Raw genomic sequence first — 24,340 nt, 5'->3', positions numbered from 1 at the left:
AGAGGCGCGCTGGTAGCCGCCCCGCCCGAGCCTCCTGGGGCGCCCGGCCACTTGACCTCCCCCCACCCCTGCGCTCCGTATTTTTTCAGTGATAAATCCATACAGGTGCAGTACTCTCAGTGACGGACAGATCTCCTCCACGTGATCCCCTCAGAGTCCGACCAAGGCGCGGAGGGACTGACAAGGAGGTAGGGGTGGTTGTCAGCGCGCTGGTAGCCGCCCCGCCCGAGCCTCCTGGGGCGCCCGGCCACTTGACCTCCCCCCACCCCTGCGCTCCGTATTTTTTCAGTGATAAATCCATACAGGTGCAGTACTCTCAGTGACGGACAGATCTCCTCCACGTGATCCCCTCAGAGTCCGACCAAGGCGCGGAGGGACTGACAAGGAGGTAGGGGTGGTTGTCACCGCTTGGTGACGCTAGGAACTGACCCTGAGGGATAGGAAAAGTCCTGGCCAGGGTCGTAAGCGGATCTGTCGCGGCCAGCTTTGGTGTGTTTGGTAGGCGAGCGCAGTGCCTTGCGTCGCTGTTGTCGCCCTCGGCTCCTGTCACGCAGCAGGAGCTGGCGCCTGGAGTCTCGAACTGGGGGGGGCGGGTTAGCGTGTGTACCGGCCAAGAGGCGTCCCATCTTTCCGCGCTTGGGCATGGCCTGCCCCAAATTTGATCGTCAATATTGGATGAGTTTTGACCTAGCAAAGATTTCCGTCTAAAATGGCTTTCATCGGACCGCGTTAAACGGGATCCCAGCGGTACTGGAGAGAAAAACAAATAACTACAATTTTTCTGACGGAATCTGTGGCAGTGCACACTGGGCATAGAATTAGGAACTGGAAACAGATGAAGTCACATTAAAGGTGCTAATGCACATGCATTAGCTCCAGGACCCTCCCCTGGCACAGGTCTCTCTAGTCCTCCCCACCCTTTATGCCTGGAACCGCTGGGAAGTGCCTCAGGTGAGCTCCTATCCATCCTGTTCTTGCGTCCCACCACTCCTTGGTGTTTCTGCCTGTGAGACCACGTGGGGGCAGCCCTTCCCTTTTACCTGACCAGTGGCTTCTTGAGAACAATGATGATCGTGCTAAGGAAAAGGTAAATTTAAGTGAGGCAAAGCAGCCTTCCTCTCTAGAGAAGCTGATGTTTCATGGGTAGGTTAGTCTTGTTCCGATGATTCTTTTCAAGCACATGTAATAGGACATAAAAATGAGACCCTTCCCCTCTCAGTTTTGACTGAGTTACCAAAGGAACAAAGGCCAATTACTCTCTCAGTATAAAATGGAATGAGAAACATCCAAAGCACAACTTGCAAAGTGGGTGGCTGGAAATCAGTGTATGGTTTCCAGTCTAAGAAAAAGTCCAGAGAGACCCAGAGATAATTCTGATAGGATATTTGGGCACTGCTGTCAATATGATGTGAGCCCTGCCCATCTCACATCCAAGGAAAGGTGCTTCAGCAAGCTTGGTATGTGCCTCATATGCCCCATCAGGCTGCTGTTCCATTCATGACAGTTGTGCACAGAGAAATAGATGCTATGGGGAAGGTTTAACAGCCAGGGGTTTTCAAGAAAGAGAATATCTATGTGAATGTGCCCAGAGCATGAACAAATCAGCTAAGAGATTATCTTATATCCTGTCCAAGGGAATTTCTAGAAGAGTGAGATGACACTGCAAGACAGGTGACTGCTAGTTTCCTGGAGGCTGAGGGAGGGTTATCCAATAATCCAAGCAGAGATTCATTTACCCATATGAAGAGGTCCTGGGAAGTCATATGGGGTGGTCTTCCAAAATCCCCACAAAAGGTGAGTCAGCATTAAGAACTTATCAAGTACAGAAAGCTCCGCCAACTCACATAGTAACAGGCCAAAAAGAACTTTGCTACTCTTTACCTCTCCTCTGCTACCACTTCTCCTCCCAATCCTGAAGGAGTCAAAGGAGCAAGAAAACAAGAAGTTCATGAATTGCTTGTGTGATTCTAGAAGAGGAGAAAACCTTTAAAGTTTGATGCTTTAAATTTTTACACAGCCCTGAACTTTTAAAATATTGAGTAAGAGAGGGGAGAGATGTAAGAGAGAAAAAGATTAAAAGAAGCTAGAGACTTGTTAGTCTGTGACTGAGCAACAAAGGCAAGGAAGTGTGAGCTGAGATTTCACCCAGAGGGTCAAAGAGGAACTAGCTCCTGGTAGAATTAGTTTTAATAGTCCGTGAGACAGTTTTCTAATTTCACTCCTTGAATATTCATGGCATCAATACTTCAGCTAAAGTACAATTATACTGTTATGTTATATCCCTTACTACAATTTCTTAGAAATATTGAGATGTCGTTACTGTTCCCACTAAGTCCATGCCACTGACTAGTTCTTCTCATGAGCGGCTTGGTTAAGGCACAGTTCTTGAACAGGACTAAATTTACACCATTTGATAGAAACACTTGTAGATGTCACTTCCACCACAAAAAAAATATATAAAGTAGTTGGAGCCACGCAGACTATCTTTCTGTGATGAAGAAATGTCTCCATTTGATTATTAGATTTGATCCTCCAAATAATAACTAGTGTACATAGTATTAGGATCATTATTTTGTAGATGAAAAAGACATGTCAGGGAAATTAAATGATTTGCTCCAAGGTCAGACTTTTTAATACAGGAAAATTAGCTAGCTGCTGACCAATTCTCTCACCAAACACGACTAGAAAAGCTGGCAGGAAATATTTTAAAATCTATTTTGAGTCATTGCAGAGCTATCAGAGCAGCAAAAACTTGAAGGACCACTGATCTGGGAGCTGGGAGATTATATTTGGCACTACTTTTCTCCTTGAAACACTTGCTAATTATAACAAGCAATGTCTTGGAGGCTGAAATCTGGGCTGAAAGCAGCAGATGAGAAACTGAGCAGTAATTTTACAGGGCTTTGGATAGAAGGTGATAAGGAGGGAACAAAACTAGGCATCCAGGGCCCAGTAGAAGCAGCAGTCCTGGTAAACACTCATAGATTTCAGTGGGGAACCCTAAAGTGCTTCGCCCTGAGAACAGAGATGCACTGAAAATAGACTATCCTCCCAGAGACCAAAGCTAAGCTTCTCATAGTCTCCATCCCTAACTGGACTAAGAGCTTCCTCTGCCACCATTACCTGTACTGCCTGCTGGAAGCCAAAGTTAATCCCCTTGGGAGGAAGATAAACCCACCCAGAAGCTATGGGGAAAATCTCTGATTAGGAGAGAATTATACCAATGACTCTTGACATGTCAAAAACAAAGTTCGTTTTTACAAAGTCCTCTCATAATGTAGCCTGTAACCAAGTGCAGTAGATTTCGCTTATGTTTCAGATAAGGAACAAGAGAGCGAGGCTTCACCAAGAACCCCAGGAAGTGGTTACAAGTTTCAGATATATACATCACAGCCATACATTTTTTAAGAAATATAAAGATATGATGCAGTTTTTTAAACTAATATATTGCTAATATAAGCTTCAATGTTTTGATGTGTATTTGACAAAAAAAAATAATTGTTCAAAGCATGATTTTTGCTTTTATTTATTATCCAGTTGAATGACAAACTTACAAATTATAAATGCACATTACATGGTAAGACAAAGACTAAACAGAAAGAGATCACAGTATCTTTATCCACTTCCTATACATTAAAATATGGACTGTATTAAATGTTCCTTTAGAGAATCCCAGGATTTTTATCTTTCCCAATTCAGAAGCCAACTTAAAAGTTAACAATTTGATCCCTGGTACCAAATTAAAAATTAACAATAATTCTATTATCATTATTATTTTTGGTACACAGGGATTGAACTCAGGACCCTGTGCTTATAAGACAGGCGGCTGTACCACTGAGCTAAATCCCTGGCCCAACAATAATTCTATATATCTTGATGTTTCATTACTACTTTGTAACTCCAAATGACAAAATATGAGGATTAAGAAATATAGGCATTCCGATGACTAACTTTTGAGCTTTATTAAAAAATTCAAGAGGATACTATAACCTTGAGTAATGACTCACTGGTAAAGAATTATGAACTAAACTTTTGGTTCAGTTCTGTACAGTACTCATATTTGAGTAATTATAACATATTCTTTGGTGTTTTGGAGACATATATTTAAAGCCAAAGACATATGTAAAATTCTAAGATTTGGGACTCCTAACTTATCAAATATCAAAAATCCCTAAATTAGAAGAACTGAAAACCATTATTAAATATTTCCATTCCTGAAATTGTGAATTACATACAGCGTTGAGTCTATAACATTTACTTTCACTTTTTAGTTATTAAGTGAATTTTTTTCTTTTCTTTTTCTCCCAGTACCAGAGATTGAACTCAGGACCTTGTGCTTATGAGACAGGCACAGCAACTGAGCTAAATCCCCAGCCCATATAAAGTGATTTTTAAATATCATTGTTTTAAAAGTCAAACCAATTCTTCACCATGATCAAATTTGTATGAAAATAACAGACGTTGAATGAATAATTTGCTACTTGTTATCTATTATGGTTTCCTTATAATAGATTTACTTGTATCAAAGTAGACAAACTATAAACTAGTGAATCAATATTTCAAATGATTTTAGATTAAATAACAGATCTATTTACTATGAAACATACTTAACAGTTGTTAGCTATTAAAATGTATAAGTAAAGATCTGAAATAGCATGAATTACTCTTCCAAATTCTGTTTCCTTATACAACAAGAAATGAAATTTGGCTTTTAAAATTTTTTATAATTTCTCTTGAAATCTTTAAATGATTAAAAATATAGTGGTCTTTTGAAATAAAGCATGTTAAATGGTATGCAATTTGACTATTGTAAAAAAATAAAGGCAGAGATTTTTAAGTAGCTGATTAAGCCAGGACAACCAACTGAAATATGACCCTTAATATGCCATCAGCAGAAATTAGAGAAAGCAAATGGAGTGAATATTCCAGTGATTCTGAGTCCCTCTTTGGACCTGTTGAATTTGATACTTGGCAGGTTTGTCACACTGTACAACTCCTTTCATTCCGTGTGAATGGGGCCACATGAAGCTGTGCAGCATTGGCCTAATTTATGGGACATCTAGGTGGAAATAACTAGCAAGCCGCTGGAATTAAGAGGCAAAAATTCAAGAAAGATGCCAGAATTAAAACTGCAAATATATGAGTAATCCAAAATTAAAACTGAAGTCATGGATGTGATTGACCATCTCATGAAGAGACAGTGGAGGGAAGAGCGCTAAAGACAGAAATTTGAGGTACATCTCCATTTAGTGGATGGGGGAGCAAAAAGAAAATGAAAGAGGCCCAGGACATCACTGGGAGTCCAGGTTCACCCATTTATAGCACAACTGCGGCTAAGGTTTGCATCTAATGGCTCCCAAAGGCCAATATGTTAAAGGCTTAGTCCTCAGCTTGGTGCTTTTGGCAGAGGCTGGAAACTTTAAGAGGTAGGGTGTAGCAGGACCTGTTCCTGTCATTGAAGGCATGCCCTGAAGAGACTGTGGGACCCTAGTCTCTCCCCTCTCTCCCCTACCCCAACATAAGGTGAATGGTTTTCCTCTGTCAGATGTTCCCCACCATCTGCTTCCTCATCACGGGCCTAAAAGCAACAAGGCCAACCAACCACTGACTGAAACCTCCAAAATTGTGAACCAAAATAAACTTTTCCTCTTCCTTAGTTGATGGTTTCAGGTATCTTCCTACAGTAACAAAAAGGTAACAAAATTGCTTATCCCTGTTACCAAGCTGACATTGCATTAAAAAAAAATAACTGATCCTTGCAACCCTTGCATATTTATAGGCTCAGACCTAAAATACTCTCCTCGACAATCTTCCTAACATTCCATTTCCTCCATCCTTTTCCTCCCCGTCTACCCTTACCTTTTGCCTTCTTATTTTTGGCCTCAGAAATAAAGTACATAATTGCCTTTCCCACTTACACGGTATGTTTCTCTCTACTGTCTCAGTCTTAACTCTCCCTTTGACAACACTGACTCCTGCTAGCCTGGGGACAACACCACTATGATACCAAGACTGCATGCCTGAGTGCAAGGCCATTCAAGTGTTGTCCCCACCACGGTCCCCTGGGCCTCATGAGTAGGACAGATAATCTAGGAAAAAACCAGTAGGATGCAATGTCATAGAAAGGAAAATGTTTCAAGGAGGAGGATCACTTGGGAAGGGCCTTTCTAGTGCCTACAAACCCAAATGTGAAATTCATAGCCTAGGCTCAAGAATTACACCCCAATCAACCCTTCAGTCTTACCTACTGCTGTATCCCAATAAGACACTGCACCTACACCTGGACTACTTGCACTCTGCTAGGCATGCTCCACAGAGATCTCTTTACTCATACCAGCAGCAGACAGAGCTGGTCTCAAGTTTAGGTGTGTGAATGAATGTGATTGCGGTTGACATAAATGCAGCAATAAGTAACAGATACTGGTAACAATATGGGGTGAACTTCACAACACTCACAAAGGTATTCTAAGGGGCCTGATCATTCATTTTACTCAGGAAGGATGGAAAAAATAGAGTTATGCTGAGACCATATCTATTCATTAGGCCAGATTACTTCTCTATTAAAAATGAGTGGTCAACTGGGCTTGATGGCATGCACCTGTAAGCCCAGCTACTTGAGAGGCTGAGGCAGGATGATTGCAAATTCAAGGCCTGCCTAGGCTACTTAGCAAGCCCTGGCCTCAAAAAAAAGAGGTGGCCAGTGAATTTCATGATCTATAAATTAAATGTCACTACAGCCGTTACAAAAACAAAGACAAAAAAAAAAAAGAAGGTAGATAGAGTATACAGAGGTACACATTTTCAGAGACCAGTGACTCATTAAACAGTGAGATTAGAGAATATTGTTTTGCCAGAAGTTGCTGTCCCTTCAGAATCAGGTCTTCAGGAAAAGCAACAGTTGGCCCACAGGCTCTGAACTGATGCTCAAATGCCTTCAGGTTTAGGAGGATGACTGCCACATACTCAGCTGCCTGCTGACCTTAGTGAGGGCATCACTGATGACATCTAGATCACGCCGCAGCTCATTCATAGCACTGGTTATGCTCTTGGTGTCTTTCAGGATCTGAATACTCTGAGTATATGGATTATACTTCACCCCAAATGGACGCTTAGTTGTTTTGGCAAATTCTCTATTTAAGAAAACAAGGAAGAGATCATTAATTTCTGAGGACAGAGCATTGATGAAAACAAACAACAGAAAATCTGTTTCACATACTAGGCAAAAGACAAATCTTTATTAGATATATGTGCAACAATCTCATCTATTTCCTTACCTGCATGTGCAGAGAGCCCCTAGAATGCAACAGGTGGAAAACCTAAAGTAGCATTGATACATCTACCCTGGCATTACTAGAGAAAAATCCCATAGGTCACTTTCTTAATAATTTATTACTGTGTATGTCTCATGCATTTTTTTCTACAGTGCTGAGAACTGAACCCTGGGCCTCACACAACACAAGCAAGCACTCTACTACAGAGCTACTCCCCAGCTCTAGACATCTCTTGATGACACTAAGGATACCAACCACAGTAGCTTTATCAATATATTAAGATACTTGGCCACACAGTAACAGATTCCCCACTTGTGCCTTACACAACTGTGACTACATCCATACACGTGCACACAAGGAGGCCAGGAGCAGCCCTGTCTCCAGAAGATGTATCCTCTTTCCACTTAGAATGTTTTTCTCTAGCCTCCTCTCCTCTCAAATGATTTGAATTCTACCCTTTTCTCAAAGCATCAAAGTTCTGCCTCCTTTATCAAGTCAGCATTTGCACCTTCATTTAGTAAGCCAAGAAAAGTCATGCGCAGGACCCCTAGGGATAACTGTGCAGCTGAGGATAATTGTGCATGAGTAAAGGCTGAAACCCAGGCTGCAATCTATCTGGTTTACACAGGGGGGGCACTTCTGATTTACACAAAGGTGCCATATGTGCTTAAGAAAGCCCCTCTGTTCTATGCATGGGCTACCTCTCCTACTACAGTCAATCTCTGGAAGATAAAGAGCATGTCTTCAACCTCTTTCTACTCCTATCTTCACAATGTAACCTCATGTCTCTCCTCCATCAAATGTTGTTTTGCTGATTCTGCTCCTATAGTCCTTCCTTTTCCTGTGACCTCTGTCTTAGTTCAGACTTTTATTTTCTCCAGAAGTACCATAAGAAAAGTGTCTCTGCCTCCAATAGCCTCCTGCCTTTCTTAATCACATACTTAGCTGATTAATAGTTCAACTATACTCTCAATCTAAAATTAAAAAAAAAAACTTTTAAAATAATATTTTAAAAAATTAAATAAATAAATAAAATTTAACACATCTAAAATACTATCTAGCCGGGTGTGGTGGTGCACGCCTGTAATCCCAGCACTCTCGGGAGTCCGAGGCAGGAGGATCGCTGTGAGTTGAGACCAGCCTGGGCTACATAGTGAGTTCCAGGTCAGTCTCACTACATAGTGAGACCCTGTCTCAAAAAACAAAAAACAAACAAACTAAAATACTATCTATGCTCTGGGACCTTTCTCACAGGGTGCTAAGCTTTTCCTGTTCCCCCAGCTGACATGAATTGCTCTTGAATAAAATGTAGAACTATCTTTCATCTATACCTCTTCTAGGCTCTTGTCACTTTCCATATTGTTATATAGCAGTGTATAGATAGTCTATTTTTTTCTATTAAACTATAAACTTTCTGATGGGAAGGATGGGAATGAATTTCTCAACTTATCTGGTTGTTACCATTACTTGACCTATCAATTGCAGAAGAAAATGAAGGTGTGAAGAAAATATACTTTACCTCATTTTCTCCTTTGCATCTTCAAAGCTTTCAGATACAAAATAGACATCTTGAAAGGTTGTGATAAGACATTCTTGTTTGCAAGTAATCTTGGGATCAAAGGGCTTTACTTTGGCATGTCCAGAAAGTGCGTGCTAGAGGAAAAAAAAGTCAGTGGATCAAAGAATAATTTCTATTTTCAGAGATCACACAACTTCCAGAATTGGTACACTTCTGCACTTATTACTTATCCAATGGCCCCAACCTACAACCTACAACTTCTTTCCTACATCTCTATTTAATGCACATCCTACTCCAATAAAACAAATGGCTTGCTATTCCTCAGAAAGACACCAAGATCATCTTTGTGGCTTCATTGCAATTTCTCCATGCCAGAGGCACCCATGAAACCTTACTTATTCCTGCATTGTGGCACCTACTTTCTACACAATGGTACAGTAGTTATTCCTATACTTGACTTATAGCCACCACTAGGTGGCAGGCTCCTTGATAGATCCTTGACAGCAAAACAATACCTTGGACAGTGTTTCACAGCCATTACTCAACAAATTCATACATTCATTGGTTAAATAATAAATATCAAATAATTCCCCCACAAGTATAGAAGTTATTGCTAGCACACCAGGAAAGATGAAGTGATGAGGTAGTTGCAAGATTTTGTAAGCAAAAGCTTCAAAACCATTTTTATTTAAAAAATTGTGTGTAGCTCTTGCTTCCTTTGCTATTTTCTGCCCACCATGAATTGTTTCTCTGCTGCAATCTCTGTCTGCCATATCACTCTGCCTCAGAGCCAGCCAATTATGTACCAAAACCTCTACAAACTATGAGCTAACTAAAACGTTCTTCCTTTAAAAAAAAAGATTACATGTATTCAGAAAACTTGGAAAATAGAGAAAAATGTCTTTTTTTTAAAGGAAGAAAAGTTCAATTTGGCTCACAGTTTTAGTATATTATCAGCTTGCTCCAAGGCATAACCTGTGAGGCAGAGACACATGGCAGAGAGAAAGGTGCTCAGCCCATGGCAGCCAAGAAGCAGAGAGGAGAGAGGAGCCAGGGACAAGAGTATACCTCTCCAGGTCATGGCCCCAGGAACCCACCCTCAACCAGGCCCCAAGAAAAATGTCCTCAAGTAATGTTTATTAAAATAAGTAAGAAGCCAGGTGTGGTGGCACACGCCTGTAATCCCAGCATTTGGGAGGCTGAGGCAGGAGGATCGCTGTAGGTTCGAGACCAGCCTGGGCTACACAGTGAGTTCCAGAGCAGTCTGAACTACATAGTGAGACCCTGTTTCAAAAAAAAAAAGAATTAAGATGTGTTACACATATGTACCAACTCCCCATGACAAATGTCATCATTATGCACTGCAAACATGTACTGATAAAAAAATTGAAACTAAAAAGCAATGTTTACTGTCACCCCAAGTATTTCCCATGGGAGGCTCTTATTCAAATATAAAAACTACTTCAGGTCATAGCAATTATATTAGGTGAATTAGTTATGTGCAAAGATTTACAACTCTTACTTTGAGTTCACTGATAGAAGAAAGTAAGCCAGCACCAAAGACTCTTAGCTGCCCATCTTGCTTACACAAACCAAATTCCACAGTGAAAAAGTAGCACTGCAAAAAGACATTAATATTATTTCACATCCCAGATGACTCCATCTAAAACAAATTTTAACTCTTAATCACTGGTCCAAAGTACCCCCAGAATAAAGCCCAAGATCCCCAACATAGGTCACAAGTCTTTCCACAATCTGGCCTCATTCTAACTAGCACTTTTCAAACTTGTTCTGAAGATTTTTAGACACAATTAAAAGTTACTGAGGGGGTCAGGGATTTAGCTCAGTGGTTCTGGCACCTGCTTCGCAAGCACAAGGGGCCAAGTTCGATCCCCGGTACCAAAACAAAAATGTAATGTAAAAGTTACTGAGGATTACAGGGATCTTTTTTCATATGTAACTTATAACTAGCTATATTAGCCATGTTAAAATTAAAACTGAATTTTAAAATATTAAGTATAAATATGGTAAACCCATTTTATGATAAAATAAAAACATTTATATAAAAATAACCATTTTTATGAAAGTAGCCTTGTTTTACATCATTAAAATCTTTTTTATTTTAATTCTTCTGACAAAATATAATCATATATAAATAGTGGGTACATAGTGTGGAATGATTCAATCAGGCTAATTAACAACATCATTACAAGTCTTTCAAATGTCTCACTAGACATTGTTTAATGCCTGGCTAGAAGACAGATGGATTGTTGCATCTGCCTCTGTATTTAACCTGTTGCAATATGTTGTTTTGGTTAAAGTAGATGAAGAAAACTCGGCTTCACACAGTTATGTGGTTGGAAAAGGCTAGAATATTTTAATAGCCTTTTCAGGTAAGTATGGATGTTCTCTCCTGAAATATACCGAAGTTCAACACATGGTCGTCTTTTTAAAGCTCAGAGATAATGTGGAATCAGAATGAACTCCATCTGTTAGATTAAAACTCATTTCCCATTTGAGTGGATCTTTTACCTATCCAGGATTTTAACCTCAAGGACCCTGTGAAAACATCTGAGAAACCCCCAGGACGCCCAAGGCACAATTCAAGAAGCACTGTTCCAGCCAGTCAACCCGCTTCACATCACTTCCTCTATCCTTCCACTCTCTGCCCCAGTTTCCTGTCATTTCCCCCAAGCTCACCAAGCGCACCCTCATCCTCAGATGCTCCTCCTTCCCTCCTTGGAACAGGAGAATACATACCACAGAACTCATTTCCACAGTTAGGACAGAGGTCCCTTTTCTATGAAACCTCCCCCAAATTCTCGCAAACTGCTCTGTAGTTCTTCCCCCTTTGAACGTGAATCCTCACATAGTATACAAGCTCCTTAAAGATAGGAATCAGGACTTACTCATCTTTCTAGTTCCAGGTCAGTGTCTTGGACCTAGTGCTCAAAATGTTCTTAGCATAATTATATGGAAATTATCATATTTACTGGAAAATAAAAGGTATACAAACTAGTGGCATTAACATTTCTCTACTCTTTAAAAATCTCTTTTTTGAGAACACTTTCAATTGTATGTCTTATTTTAATTAAGTTAAATATTCTGAGCAAAGACCACTTTTCCAATGGCTACCCGTGATATGAATTTTTAAACTGCACAAACACTCATACTTTGTACCCAGCCGAGAACAGCTGCACTTTAGAGCTTTTCATAGATTTATACCGTTGCCAGCTTCTGAACAGCCTCTTCTGAAGCTCCAAGTGATGCCAAACCAATTTCTTGGGAGAACTGAGCAAAACTAGGTTCAGCCAAGAGTGGAACATGACCTAAGAGTTCATGGCAGGTATCTCTGAAACGGAGGAACAAGTCTGTCATACTGTGATGCTTAGCGTACGTGTATAATCATTCAGTCAAATCAAAAATCTTGAATCGCCAATCTTACTCTTGTTCTAGTTGATCAGGTCATAATGGGTCCCAAAGGACACAATCCAAGTAAAGAAATGACTGAGGTTCAAACTCTTGGCCACTTACAGACATACATTTACATATCAGATACCCAAAGACATACCCTTGTCCCAGCCCCCACACAAATCAGGCCCCTGTTCAAATGGCACTTTTCACAACAAGGCCCTCCCTGATCACCCTTCATATAACATATCGCTCCATCCCCTTTCCCAGCTTTATTTGTCTCCATGGCACTCATCTCTGACTGACATAACATATACATTTACTAATGTATTTGTTATTCATATCTCCCATTGAAGTATGAGTTCTATGAGCACCTGGCACTAACAGGCTATTGATTAACAGTACAAATAATGCCTAAATGTTGGAACATATATGATGAGCCAGGCAGTATTCTAAATGCTTCCCAGATGCTGATCCACTTAATTCTTGAAAAAAAATGCAGTGGATACCCTTACTATAAATAATAATCACTTAATGAATGAATGGCTGGCATGTAACTACTTACGGCTCTGGGGTGTAGAGGGGATCTGAACTGTGCCTCACATACTGAGTGCAGTGAAAAACTCGAAAGGCCAAACCTGATAGGAAATCTCTTGGTGATAAGTAGCCAGCCACAGGGCGGATGGAAAACCCTGTGCGCTCTGTAAGGCAGAGAAGAAAACAGAAAATCTTTACCACGTGTGCAGACTTTGATGGAGGACATGGAAACTAAAATTTATCTCGTGTTAAATTATCATTAAGCACATTCTGTGGCCAGGCAATGAGTTAGACCTTTTACATATCATATCTCTTTCTGGGTATACAATATGAGCTAAAGATTTTCTCGTTATGACAGCACAGAAACAATACTATGCTTGAGGACACACAGTAAATAGTAAAGACAGGCTGAGAGAAAAGTCTCCTTATATTAGACCTTCCTGTCTCCTTAGGCTCACTTTCTTTTTGCAAACACTCAGGAAAAAGACTATTTTAGGCTGGAACCATTTTTTAATCAATGCCATTTTTAGTGAGTACTGTTTTTTGCAGTTTGTTTTGTGTACACTGGACAGCGTTCTGTCATTCCCCGCTTGGCAAGACTGTACGTACTGTGAAACGTGTCTGCCACTAGATATCGGTGACTTGGAGACCTTCGTAAGCTCCAGTCTTGTCCTTCATTGCAAAGTCTTACAACCCTGGTACCCCAATTCTACCCTGGTGCCTCATTGTTGGATGGTCCCATTCTGAGAAGCAAGGCACTGTCCAAGAATTTCCCACAATGACAGAAAGTTCTGTTCTGTGCTGTCCAGCAAGGCAGTCACTAGCTATAAGTAGTTACTAAACACTTAAAATTAGGCTAGCGTAACTGAGGAACTGACATTTTAACTGAAATTCATTTAAGTTATTTAGAATTTAAACAACCACATGTGCCTAGTGGCTACCATATTTGACAGTATGAGCATTGTATCCTCTTTGACCTGGTGTTTTCTTTAAGTTGTCTTTTAATGTTGGTAGCTCTCTTGCCCTTGAATCACCTTCAGCAAACACATCTTGCAGCCAGCCCAGCTTCTGGATCCCAAGATAACACCTTCAGTTTTGTATCCATAACAGAGTATTTCCTCCAAATCTCATGCAAATTTGATTTTAAAAAAACTCCTGTAGCACGCAGTTGTACAACTCTGTAAGCCCACTAAGGTTATATGCATTGTACTCTGTTTTAAAAGCCTAGTTTTTATAGAAACCACTTACAAGATTTCTTCTCATGTAGAAAAACAATTGCCCTTTTCTATTCAGTTGTTTGTTTTGTTTTGTTTTGGTTTTTGGTACTGGGGATGGAACTCAGGTCTTTGCACTTGCAAGGCAGGCGGTAGCACCACTGAGCTAAATCCCCAGCCTCTAGTTTTTTTTATTTTTGTGTGTAATTTTTGGTATATGTGCTGCCGAAGCAAACACATTGTGTGTAGTTTTTTAATAATGAAAGTTAAGGTACTGAATGGATTTATAGATTACTTTATTAACAGTATACATAAAAAATTCAGGGCCGGGGATGTAGCTCAGAGGCACAGCGCCTGCCCGGCAAGCGCAAAGCCCTGGGTTCAATTCCCAGTACCAAAAAAGAAAAGTGAAAAACAAGACCAAAAAAAAAAAGCCCCTTAAGAAAAATTCAAAGAGTAACTTCAAAAAAAAGGAAGGCCCTTTCAGTCAAAAACATAAATTCTTTTTCACACTAAGGTCTCTAATCTGCTGAGAGAACAGCAGATATTTATTTTTCTTAAATATTATTTACCCTGGAGATCACTGATCATTTTACTTTTCATACTAACTAGAAAAAAATAAAGAGTCCTGGACCAAATGAGTATGAAGAGTTAGAAGAATAAATATTCTCTTCCCCTTTGTTTATGCTCTCATTTGCACATCTTTCATGTGAAAATGATAGAATCTTAATGCAGAAAGGAACTTCAGAAATCGTCCAGGCCACCCTTCCCTCAAGTGTCTGGATTCCCTGTACCATATCTTTGACTCCCAGGCGTGGCGTTTAGGCAGGACACCTCCGTGGAAGGGCAGATGACTCTATCAGGAGCCTCTCAGATTATGAAATGGCTCATTTAACCAGATACTCTCCACTCTGTGTGGAAGCTCACAGTTTCTATCCAACAGTCCCTTACTTCTAGGACCACATACTATTACCACTATTACATAAAATGGCTTTCAAATATTCAAATATTTAATAAATGTCTTCTAAATCTTCGACTTAAACACCTTTCATATTTGCTATTGATAAGTTTTCAAAACTCTCTTTTAATTCTGCTCACTTTATTCTCCTGCTCCAGGTTATGATTGGCTCCCCTTGAGCGTGGTGCCAAATCCTCATCGCAACATGCCAGGACACAGTGAGGAAAATTCTGAACTCCTACATAACCAGACTTCACTCCTCTGTTAAAAATGCTGACATGGGGCCAGAGATGTAGCTCAGTGGTGCCCCTGCCTTCGTGGCAAGCACAAGGCCCTACGTTCAATGCCCAGTACAAAAAAAATGCTGTCCTGATCAAAACACATTCCCCTTACAAAAATAAATTTGCTCGATACCTTTTAAAAAGTTTGAGACATCCTCCAGTTGTGGAATATTATCCTCCCGATAGCCACAATGTTTAGAAAGCAAAGGTAAGTTTTTGAGGTACTCTCGGCAAGCATGGGTTGGGTAGAGTTTGTTGAGCTCTCGGAAAACAGTTCCCCAGGTATTAATCTCTTCTTCAGTGAATTCAACCTTGGGAATGGGATCTCCGCTAATGAGAGAAAGGAATTATTCTGAATTAGCGTCAGTACACGGTAGCAATTATTTTATTTCCTACTTAAAAATGAAACACAAATTTGCTCTATTGATTTACCTTGTGATCTCAAAGTTGTATATTTTATCATAGATAATATACTTACTATTTATAGTTCATAGCCAACTCTGAAAAATACTTCCGTCTTTTACGGTACACATTGTCTTTGAAGCCCTGATAATCAAAAATAAGTTTTTAAATACACTAAAAATACTTGAAAGATGGTATTTAGGAAACATTTCATTATTGTTACTGGAGATATTATATTACAGGACTAGTAAATATTACCATGAGCAAGTATTGTTTAAAGACTTACGATCCTTTTTATTTTGAAGTCAATGTTACATAACACCTTTAAACTCTATTGGCTACAAAAATAAATATCTATAGATACTATAATGACTACAAAGATAGTTTGAAGACTAGCAAAAGCATAGCCCCAGTTAAATGGCCTTCTTCCCAAGATGAGTTTTTGTATTTTTTTTTCCTTTAAGCCTTCAACCACATCTTCAGTTATACACACCTGTGGCAGTAATTAATATAAAAGAACAGGCCTCGGGTTACAGCTCAGAGGAAGAGTCCTCAACGAGCATGTTCGAGGCTCTGGGTTTGATCTCAAGACCTTCCACTTGCAAGGCAGGCACAGCGCCTCTGAGCTACATCCCTGGCCCAGGATATAACATACTTTTATCCATTTATTGGCCAATGGGCATTTTGGGTTGTTTCCACTTTTTTATTATTAGGACTAATATTAATGGGAACATTTGTGTATGAATTTTTGAATATGTTTTCGATTCTCTTGCATATATTCCTAGGAATCACTGGTGATTTTTGTGGAGAGAGAGAGACAGTGGTCATCTTGAAGTGCTGGATCGTTCTAGTGACTATGAGGATGGATTTGGAGATGGCAAAGCTGGAGGCAGGGAAACTAGTTAAGGAATGTGGAAGTGGAGACAAATAAGGAAGAAATTTAAGAAATACTCAGGAGGTAAAAATCACCAGGATTTGGTAGTAGATCAGTAAAACTTATTTCTTTACTAACCTCTCTGTAAACATGCTCCAGATTTTCTTGCCTCTGAATCTCTGAGCATCTGTTCCCTCCTTGTCCTTTCTCACCATCACTTACCTGCTGAAATCTTCTAAAGTCCAACTGAAATTTTGCCTTTCTCTGACCTCTTTAACTAGGTGTGTTTGTTCTTTTTCATATACTTTAAAGCAATTTATCGATGTCATTTCACACACTTTTTACATTTTATCTTGTGTATGCTTATATAGATGTATTCCAGCATTTTATCTAGACCGATAAGTTCCTTTAGGGCAAATATTGCATTTCACTGCAATATTTATACAATAAGATCTTAAAATAATGGGTGAATTATCTGGAGGATGTCCCAAGTGGTATGAGGTCACATTCACATGGTGATTAAGTGGGAAAAGCTAGATTAAAGCCCTGGTCTGTAAAACTCCTTAATTGCACTCTCTTCTCTCCTCCTCTCCCAGGAACCTGGAGCTTCCATAAGCAAGCTGAATGCTCTGGACTTACCAATGCTCTGCATGGATTAATTCTCCAAATCTTTTCTGTACTGTACAATTCTCCAAAAAATTAACTTCCTAGTCATCACTGCCTAATAAATCAATCATGCTGGGTAGCATGGATAGTAAGTCTTTCTCCAGCCCATCTTTATTCTCCTTTCCAAAAGTCATTCCCATTTTAATAAGAACTAACTGCAGACATTGAAAAGCTGTACAACTCTTGAAATACCTCTTGGAACAAATAGCAATGCCAGGCATAGAGGGAGCAGGTGTTTTGGAGCCAATGACATTACGTGGTTTTCAAGCAGTTAGTCTCAACTCCACCAATGCAGAGGCCTAACATTCTCTGAACTCTGGATTAAAACAAGATGCTATTTAGTCTAGAAAAAAATACTTTCTAAAGAAAATTTGCCTTTAATTTTTAGTTTGCTTTAAATTATTTTAATGAAATTGTTTATTAAAGAAAAATATTTACAGTAGAGGTACAAGATCCCAACAATGAATGTAACTGTACTGTATCTCTAAAATGTACCAATAAACTCAATTAAAGCTGAAAAAAAGAAAGAAAAATATTTACAGGATGATTGGCATCAAGTTCAGATCCATACATCAGAACTCTGGTAGCGCAAAAATCCAGGTCAGAGATCTTCTTCGGAAACCAAGGAACAGTTTCCATACCTGAAAAACACAAAAACCCACTAAAAGTTGAAAAGATGATATCAAATAAGGTACTAACAGAGAAGAAATGAATAAATTTGGATGAGATTTTTTTACTTGTATATAGAAGCAACATTTATAAAAGTTAAGTAGCCCACTCTATTTCTTAGGAGTAAATTTTATGGAAGATTTTTTAACTTTAAAAACATTTTTGAGTCTTCAGATTGATTTCCAAAGGGCTGGGGATTTAGCTCTGTGGTGCTGCGCCTGCCTGGCAAGCACAAGGTCCTGAATTCAATCCCCAGTACCCAGGAAAAAAAAGATTTATTTCCCAAGTGTTGGACAAATACTGTACTTTAGTACAGACCAAATGCTTTTAAAATGTTTTAAGCCACATATGTAGCTATCCTACAAAGCAGAATAAGGATCTAAAACTTACAGACCAAGGTATAGGCTTAAAAAGAACTCTGAATATCTATTTTTGTTGTTGGAAAATCTTAGAAATTCATTAATGCCTTTGCCACATTCATCTCAACATTCCTCTGATACTCATGAGATTCTGGGATTTTACATATGTCCTTCAACCTGGATGACCTGTCCCATTCCCAGTCACCCCACCCCATCTTTCTGTGTTCCTGAGAACACCTTTCTCATATTCCTGAGAACAACTTTCTCCCAAATCTAGTAAGACCCCTCATTCTGTAACGACTTCCCTGACCCTGTAGGAAGAGATCATTTTCTCTGGGTTTTTGTAACACTGTGTAACTCTCGATGTTTTTGCTATGCTTTATTTTATCTGTCTTTATGAAATGACTGGGAATGACTTAGGGTAGGGAAGGTATATTTTTGTATTTGGTTCTTAGTAGAAATGCCTAACACATATTGCTATATCCTAAATGTCAACTGAACCAGCTAGCCATCAACAAATCTCTGCATTTTATAGATGAGGTAACCAAACTCCAGAGGTGTAAGGTAATTTACCCAAGGTAACTCATTTGCAGTGGAATAAAGAGGACTAGGACTCAATTCTTACGGCCAGGAGTGATATTCAAAATTTAACAACAAATACAGCGGGAGAGCTGATCGCTCAAAATAAACACCAGCAGAGTCCATAACACCTACTCTGCCAGGTGTTAGCCCTTTCTTTGTTAACGGTGGACGTGGGGGTTCTGGTGAGAATTTGGAGTGACAGAGGCTTCTGGCATGATGGGAAGCAACTCAGGGAACTAGTTCCTGGCAGTCTAAGTGGACATGTATCACTATTTTAATAATTGCACAAACTTACAAATACACAACAGGTGGATATTAGCCCTGATCATACTTTAAATACTGTGGCATCATCTGGAGAGATTACTGTAGATTGAGTACCATATATAAAATGTGGCTAAAGTATCCATTTGTCTTTCTGATGCAAGTAAACTACAAGGATTGTTGTCACTAATGGAGATCTTCAACTCTATCTTTGCTATCTGAGTAGCTGAAACCTTAGAAGGCTTTGCTGCTTCCCTTGTTTTGCTGGGGAGGCTGTGAATAATATATTTCACCTCACAGTTGTCAGACACCACCAACATTCCAAATAAATTCAAATATTCATTCAATAGATGTTAAGCCATGAGAGAGTTACTAAGTGCTCAGAGAGTGTGAACTGGAGGTTTGTGGAGTCAAGACATGCTTGACCATTTGATAATTCAGAGGTAACTGATTTGTAACCATTTGATTCTTCTTTTTACTCAAGGTTTCCTTTTCACTTTCCTCACCTTTAATTGAATGTTGCCTTATAATTTTTCTTTAGTATTTTGAGCAATTATATTTTGTGTTTCCTTCACCAGCAGACCATAAGAAATCTGAAATGGCACTGTTTTATTTTTATCTTCATGTCTTCAAGATGAATGTAAGAGTAAACTTACATTAGGTACTTAATCATCTAAGTAACATTTTTACTGTTCAAACTTACCATCTTCCAGTCGGGCGTGGTAGCGCACGCCTGTAATCCCAGCACTGGGGAGGCTGAGGCAGGAGGATCCCTGTGAGTTCGAGACCAGACTGGGCTACATAGTGAGTTCCAGGTCAGTCTCAACTACATAGTGAAACCCTATCTCAAAAAACCAAAAACAAAACAAAACAAACTTACCATCTTCCTTTACAGTCAAATTATCTGGTGGGTTCACAGAGAGAACATTAGTATGAGACTTCAGCAGATGAAAAATATCACTCAGTTGTTCTCTGTTGATATCACAGTCAACAAAAATCTCAAATTCTGAATTTCTTCTTTTTGATTTTCGAGACTCAATATGTAACAGGTTCACATGCTTCTCCTGTGTACAGAAAGTAGCGATGACATGTAACTGCCTCAAATGTCCACAGTCTTAGAGAAAATTCTTTTCATTACCATTAAAAACCAATTTCACAATATAATAATAACCAAATGGGAAAAGGGATGGTTTAGAGCAGCCAACAGCAAAATAATTCCCCCTCAAATATTATGTACTATGCAATAAAAGTCTTCGAAATCCATCATACCCTCCAAAAGCCAGTAATGTAATTTAACACTCACTAGAGGTTCTTCAGATAATGAGAACTGATTAGAATTTAAATCAAAACATCAGGTCTCCTGGATAAAAAGAATTTTTGGAAAATACTCATAAAATCAGTTTCAGAAAGTGATATTAATGCTACTCCTTGTGAAATAAAGTGTCATCTGCAAAAGTGCATTCAATAAAATTAGATGAAGAGCTTGAATGCAGAGTACTTAATACCCATAAAGTTAGTAGTAAGATGAACCAGATTGCTTCTTCCAATCCCTTTCTGCATCAGCCTGAGCTGTGGATACTAAATGTGCAGACCTAGGGGAGGAAATCATGCTCTTCTACCAATTTGGGTACAGTCTTAGTTTCTTTTCTCATTGCTGAGACAAAATACTCAACACTCAAAGTTAAAGGAGGAAAGGTTTACTTCGGCTCACAGTTGGTAGAGGTTTGAGTGCACAGTCAGCTGGCTCCAAGGCAGGGAGGCGTGGCAGAGGGGCATCACAGAGAAAGAGTCCATGGCACAGCAGGGCAGGCAGATGGCAATAAGGCAGTAAAGAAGCAAGCGACGGCAGCAGCCCTTTCCATTCCTTTTATTCCACCCAGGCTACCTGCCCTGAGGGTGGGGCATCCTCAATCCCAGCATCATACACCCTAGATCCAGCCACTTCCAAAAAACCCCACCTATGACTGCACAAGACTTCGGGGGGACATCTAGACACAAGTCATGACAGATACTGAGGAAAAGCACTAGGGACATAGTATTGAAACATGAGAACCAATCACCCAACGGTCCTTCATCTAAAAAATGAAAGTGTTAGGGCAGATGATCTCCAACACTAACCAGTTCATCCTAGAATAACCTAGTGAACAACTGTGTAGTTAGGAAAGTGCTGTAAAAAATAAAAAGGAGAGTATGACAGACATGGGATTTATAGTCTAGCTGGCCAACATGTGAAAGACTATGAGAAAATACAAGTAGCTCATGATCAGATGCAGGGGTGTCAGCGAAGAGGAAAAAAATCATCAATTAAAGAGAACAGAAGGTTTCATGGAGAATGGCAACTGAAATAAATCTTAAAGGATGAAAAGAATAGGAACACAGAAAGAAGGAGGAGTTCCAAATGGAAGAAACTGTGCAAGCAAAGGTAGGAATGAGCCAAGAAAGATGAATACTAGGAGATGTTAGGACATTGGAATAGGCAGGGTTTATCAAGGAGGATAGAATTTATCATAAAATCAATAGAAGAAAGCCAATTACAAGATAGACTGGAATTGGTCAGGGGTAAAAGGGAGCTTTATTTTACCTATTTCTTACAGTTTCTTTGTTTTTGTTTTTTGTTTTGGGGATTGAACTCGGGTCCTTGCGCTTGCGAGGCAGGCCACCGAACCACTGAGCTAAATCCCTGGCCCTCTTACAGTTTCTTACAATAACACATTCACAGAGGTCCAGGGATTTAGCTCAGTGGTTCCGCCACCTGCCTCACAAGCGCAAGGACCCAAGTTTGATCCCCGGTAGGAAAAAAAAAAAAAAAAAAAAAAGACAATAACACATTCACAAATATTTTCTAAGTGATGATGAGTATATATAAAGCTAAGGTTCTATTTTTGGAAAAAGATGAAAATATTGTATCAGTTCTTCCTAAATCAATACATAAGTTGAACACTGCCAAAATTTCAATGGATTTTGGTGAGGAAATTTAACTAAATAATTTCTAAGTTGATCTGAATGAAAAAGTTAGTCAAGAAAATTCAGATAAAGTAAGAATAATAAGTTATACAAGGTCCTGAGTTCAATCCCCGGTATCATAAACAAACAAACAAATGAGACAGTCCCCATAAGTTATTTTAATCACAGAAACAGAAGTATAGAGAGGTTAAGCAGTTAGCTCAAAGGCACACAGCTAATAGCTATCAAAACCGTAATTCAAGCCTAGGCTATCTAGCTCCAAGATCCATGCCTTCAAACAGTAGGCAGCAATCCCACTGTATAAAAAAAGAGGCACCCTACTGTAGGTCTTCTTTCATAATCTTAATAATGAAAACACAAACACTGACATAGACAAAAATAGGGCATAAGTACATTAAGAAAATTTCTTGAGAGCATTGAGAAATAGGAAGGAAGTTAAGGAGGCCTCTGAGAAGGAAGCTGTGTAAAGAAACAGACTTCACTTCCATTGTAGGAAATCAATAGGCAATACCTACAATAGAAGCAAAATAAGTGCAGGTAAAATATTAGCGAAGTAGTTTAAAAGGCTTAAAATGATTGCTTCCTTTAGGCTGAAGATAAGTAAAGTGGGAAGGGTGCTCCCCTAGATCAGGCAGCAGTCAGAAGAGTTAATGGGGTGCATCTGCAGCAGCACAAAGTGTGGAAAAGTGTTTACAGCACTGTAATGTTTATATACATTACTAATATTATATGTGTGCATAAATATTTCATACCTAAAGTACACATAAAATAAGACAATGAAAAGAGAAATTGAGATTGGAACAATAAAATAAGACAGGAAGAGACTGCATAAACAAATGCATGTGTAAAAAAATTGATCACGTGTGATTTAATGAGTAGGATTAACTCAATTTTCTATACCTATGCTTATTAAAAAAATCAAACAAATCTTAGGAATGAAGACAAATGGAGCAGAAGATTGCTGTTTTCTTGATAAGTTTTATAGTATGTACACCATGCACAAGTATTCTTTGAATAACAATAAAATAAAATGAAAGCTGGTGGGAGAAGGAAATAGGTAATTTTTTAAAACACAAAGATAATCAACAGAATAAAAATGATATAATTGTCAAACTTGGAGAGGAGAGGAAAGGGAAGGAAAGAAAGACACTGTCAATATCACTGTTTATAATAGAGAACAAACAAGTATGTAAAATTCACAACTCAAAGAGAGATATGACAGCAATATTTATATTATGTAATACACTACCAATGAGAAAAAAAAGAAATAGTTTTTTTTAAGTTACCTCTAGAGAATGGAGCTGAAGATATGGTTAAAAACATTTGATATTTTTCATTACAAACTGCTAAAACTGCTAAAGTCTTTGTCTATACATAAGTTTTTTTAATTCTCTGCATCATTATTTTCAAATAGCTATTTAATAGTATGTCAGACAGATATAAACTTGACTTCTAAATATACTTCACTTTTATGCCTGCCTCACAAGCACAAGGGCCCAAGTTCAATCCCTGGTACAAAACAAAACAAACAAACAAACAAAAACTTCACTTTTTTTGATCATCTACTTTGTACTATCACAAGCATTTTAAATACGGTAATTCTACTAGCTCTCATGATGACCTTGTAAGGTAGGTAGTGTTTCTCTCATGTTACAGGGAAATGTGATGAGATTAATTAATTCACCCATGACCACCCAGCTAATAAGTGACAGGAAGGGTGTGAACTCAGCTGATCTGCCAGTAGACCAATACCTGGTACTTTTGAGTCACTTTACCAGATGTACTTCTTTAAACACTCTCTTTATTTGTCATCTTATCTTCCCCACTAGATTATTCACTCTGTGAAGGCAGGCACTGTGTACTTTGTTCAGCTCCATACCCTTAGTATCTAGCACAGCACCTGGCACACAGTAAGTGTACTGTAAACGTTCATGCTCTGCCTGACCAACCCATATTTTCTTTTTTTTTTCAGTAAGTAGCTGTTTCTCTCAGTGATATTCCTCCCCCTCCATATTTTCTCAAGACAGACCACAGAAGTAGAATTACTGGATCAGAAAATATGAGCATTTGAGATTCATAAGTATACATTACCAGACAGTTTCCCTACATTACACAGTACCAACTTATGTTCCATTTATCTATAAGTGGACTGAGGATGTATTTGAAACACTGAAACACTGAAACACTAATAGCAGAGGAGGATAATTATAAAATATTCACTATCAGAAAATATCATTTAATATTTTAATGTCATCAAATAATATCAAATAGATCATTACTATATAGGATTAGGTATATCATTAAATTTTAATGCTGTACTTAATTAAAATATAATTAAAGGGCTGGGGATTTAGCTCAGTGGTTCCACTGCC

The 24,340-nt window shown here is 38.9% G+C and overlaps 1 protein-coding gene and 1 long non-coding RNA gene across 3 annotated transcripts in view; one reads left to right on the top strand and one right to left on the bottom strand.

The window, feature by feature from the left end:
* Window positions 1-224: 224 nt before the first annotated feature.
* Window positions 225-17,438, top strand: LOC104856034. The gene is made up of 4 exons (XR_004517414.1): window positions 225-388; window positions 15,069-15,399; window positions 16,379-16,551; window positions 17,064-17,438. It is a non-coding gene; the product is annotated as an uncharacterized LOC104856034 (long non-coding RNA).
* Window positions 4,768-24,340, bottom strand: part of Tph1 (tryptophan hydroxylase 1) — a 27,220-nt gene continuing 7,647 nt past the window's right edge. For both annotated transcript variants that reach the window (XM_010615143.1, XM_010615144.1), the window contains exons 4-12: window positions 19,885-20,068; window positions 17,674-17,774; window positions 15,670-15,737; window positions 15,325-15,521; window positions 12,767-12,902; window positions 12,016-12,142; window positions 10,313-10,408; window positions 8,791-8,924; window positions 4,768-7,130 (exon numbers count right to left, since the gene is read on the bottom strand). In XM_010615143.1, the coding sequence (XP_010613445.1) occupies window positions 6,941-7,130; window positions 8,791-8,924; window positions 10,313-10,408; window positions 12,016-12,142; window positions 12,767-12,902; window positions 15,325-15,521; window positions 15,670-15,737; window positions 17,674-17,774; window positions 19,885-20,068 (1,233 nt within the window). In that variant the 3' untranslated portion in view covers window positions 4,768-6,940. The remainder of the gene's footprint in view (window positions 7,131-8,790; window positions 8,925-10,312; window positions 10,409-12,015; window positions 12,143-12,766; window positions 12,903-15,324; window positions 15,522-15,669; window positions 15,738-17,673; window positions 17,775-19,884; window positions 20,069-24,340) is intronic.

This window comes from Fukomys damarensis, unplaced genomic scaffold, assembly GCF_012274545.1.
Source record: "Fukomys damarensis isolate Sample0158 unplaced genomic scaffold, DMR_v1.0_HiC HiC_scaffold_16, whole genome shotgun sequence".
NCBI lineage: Eukaryota > Metazoa > Chordata > Mammalia > Rodentia > Bathyergidae > Fukomys > Fukomys damarensis.
The sequence above is the reverse complement of the archived record's forward strand: the minus strand, read 5'-3'. Positions and strand labels throughout refer to the sequence as shown.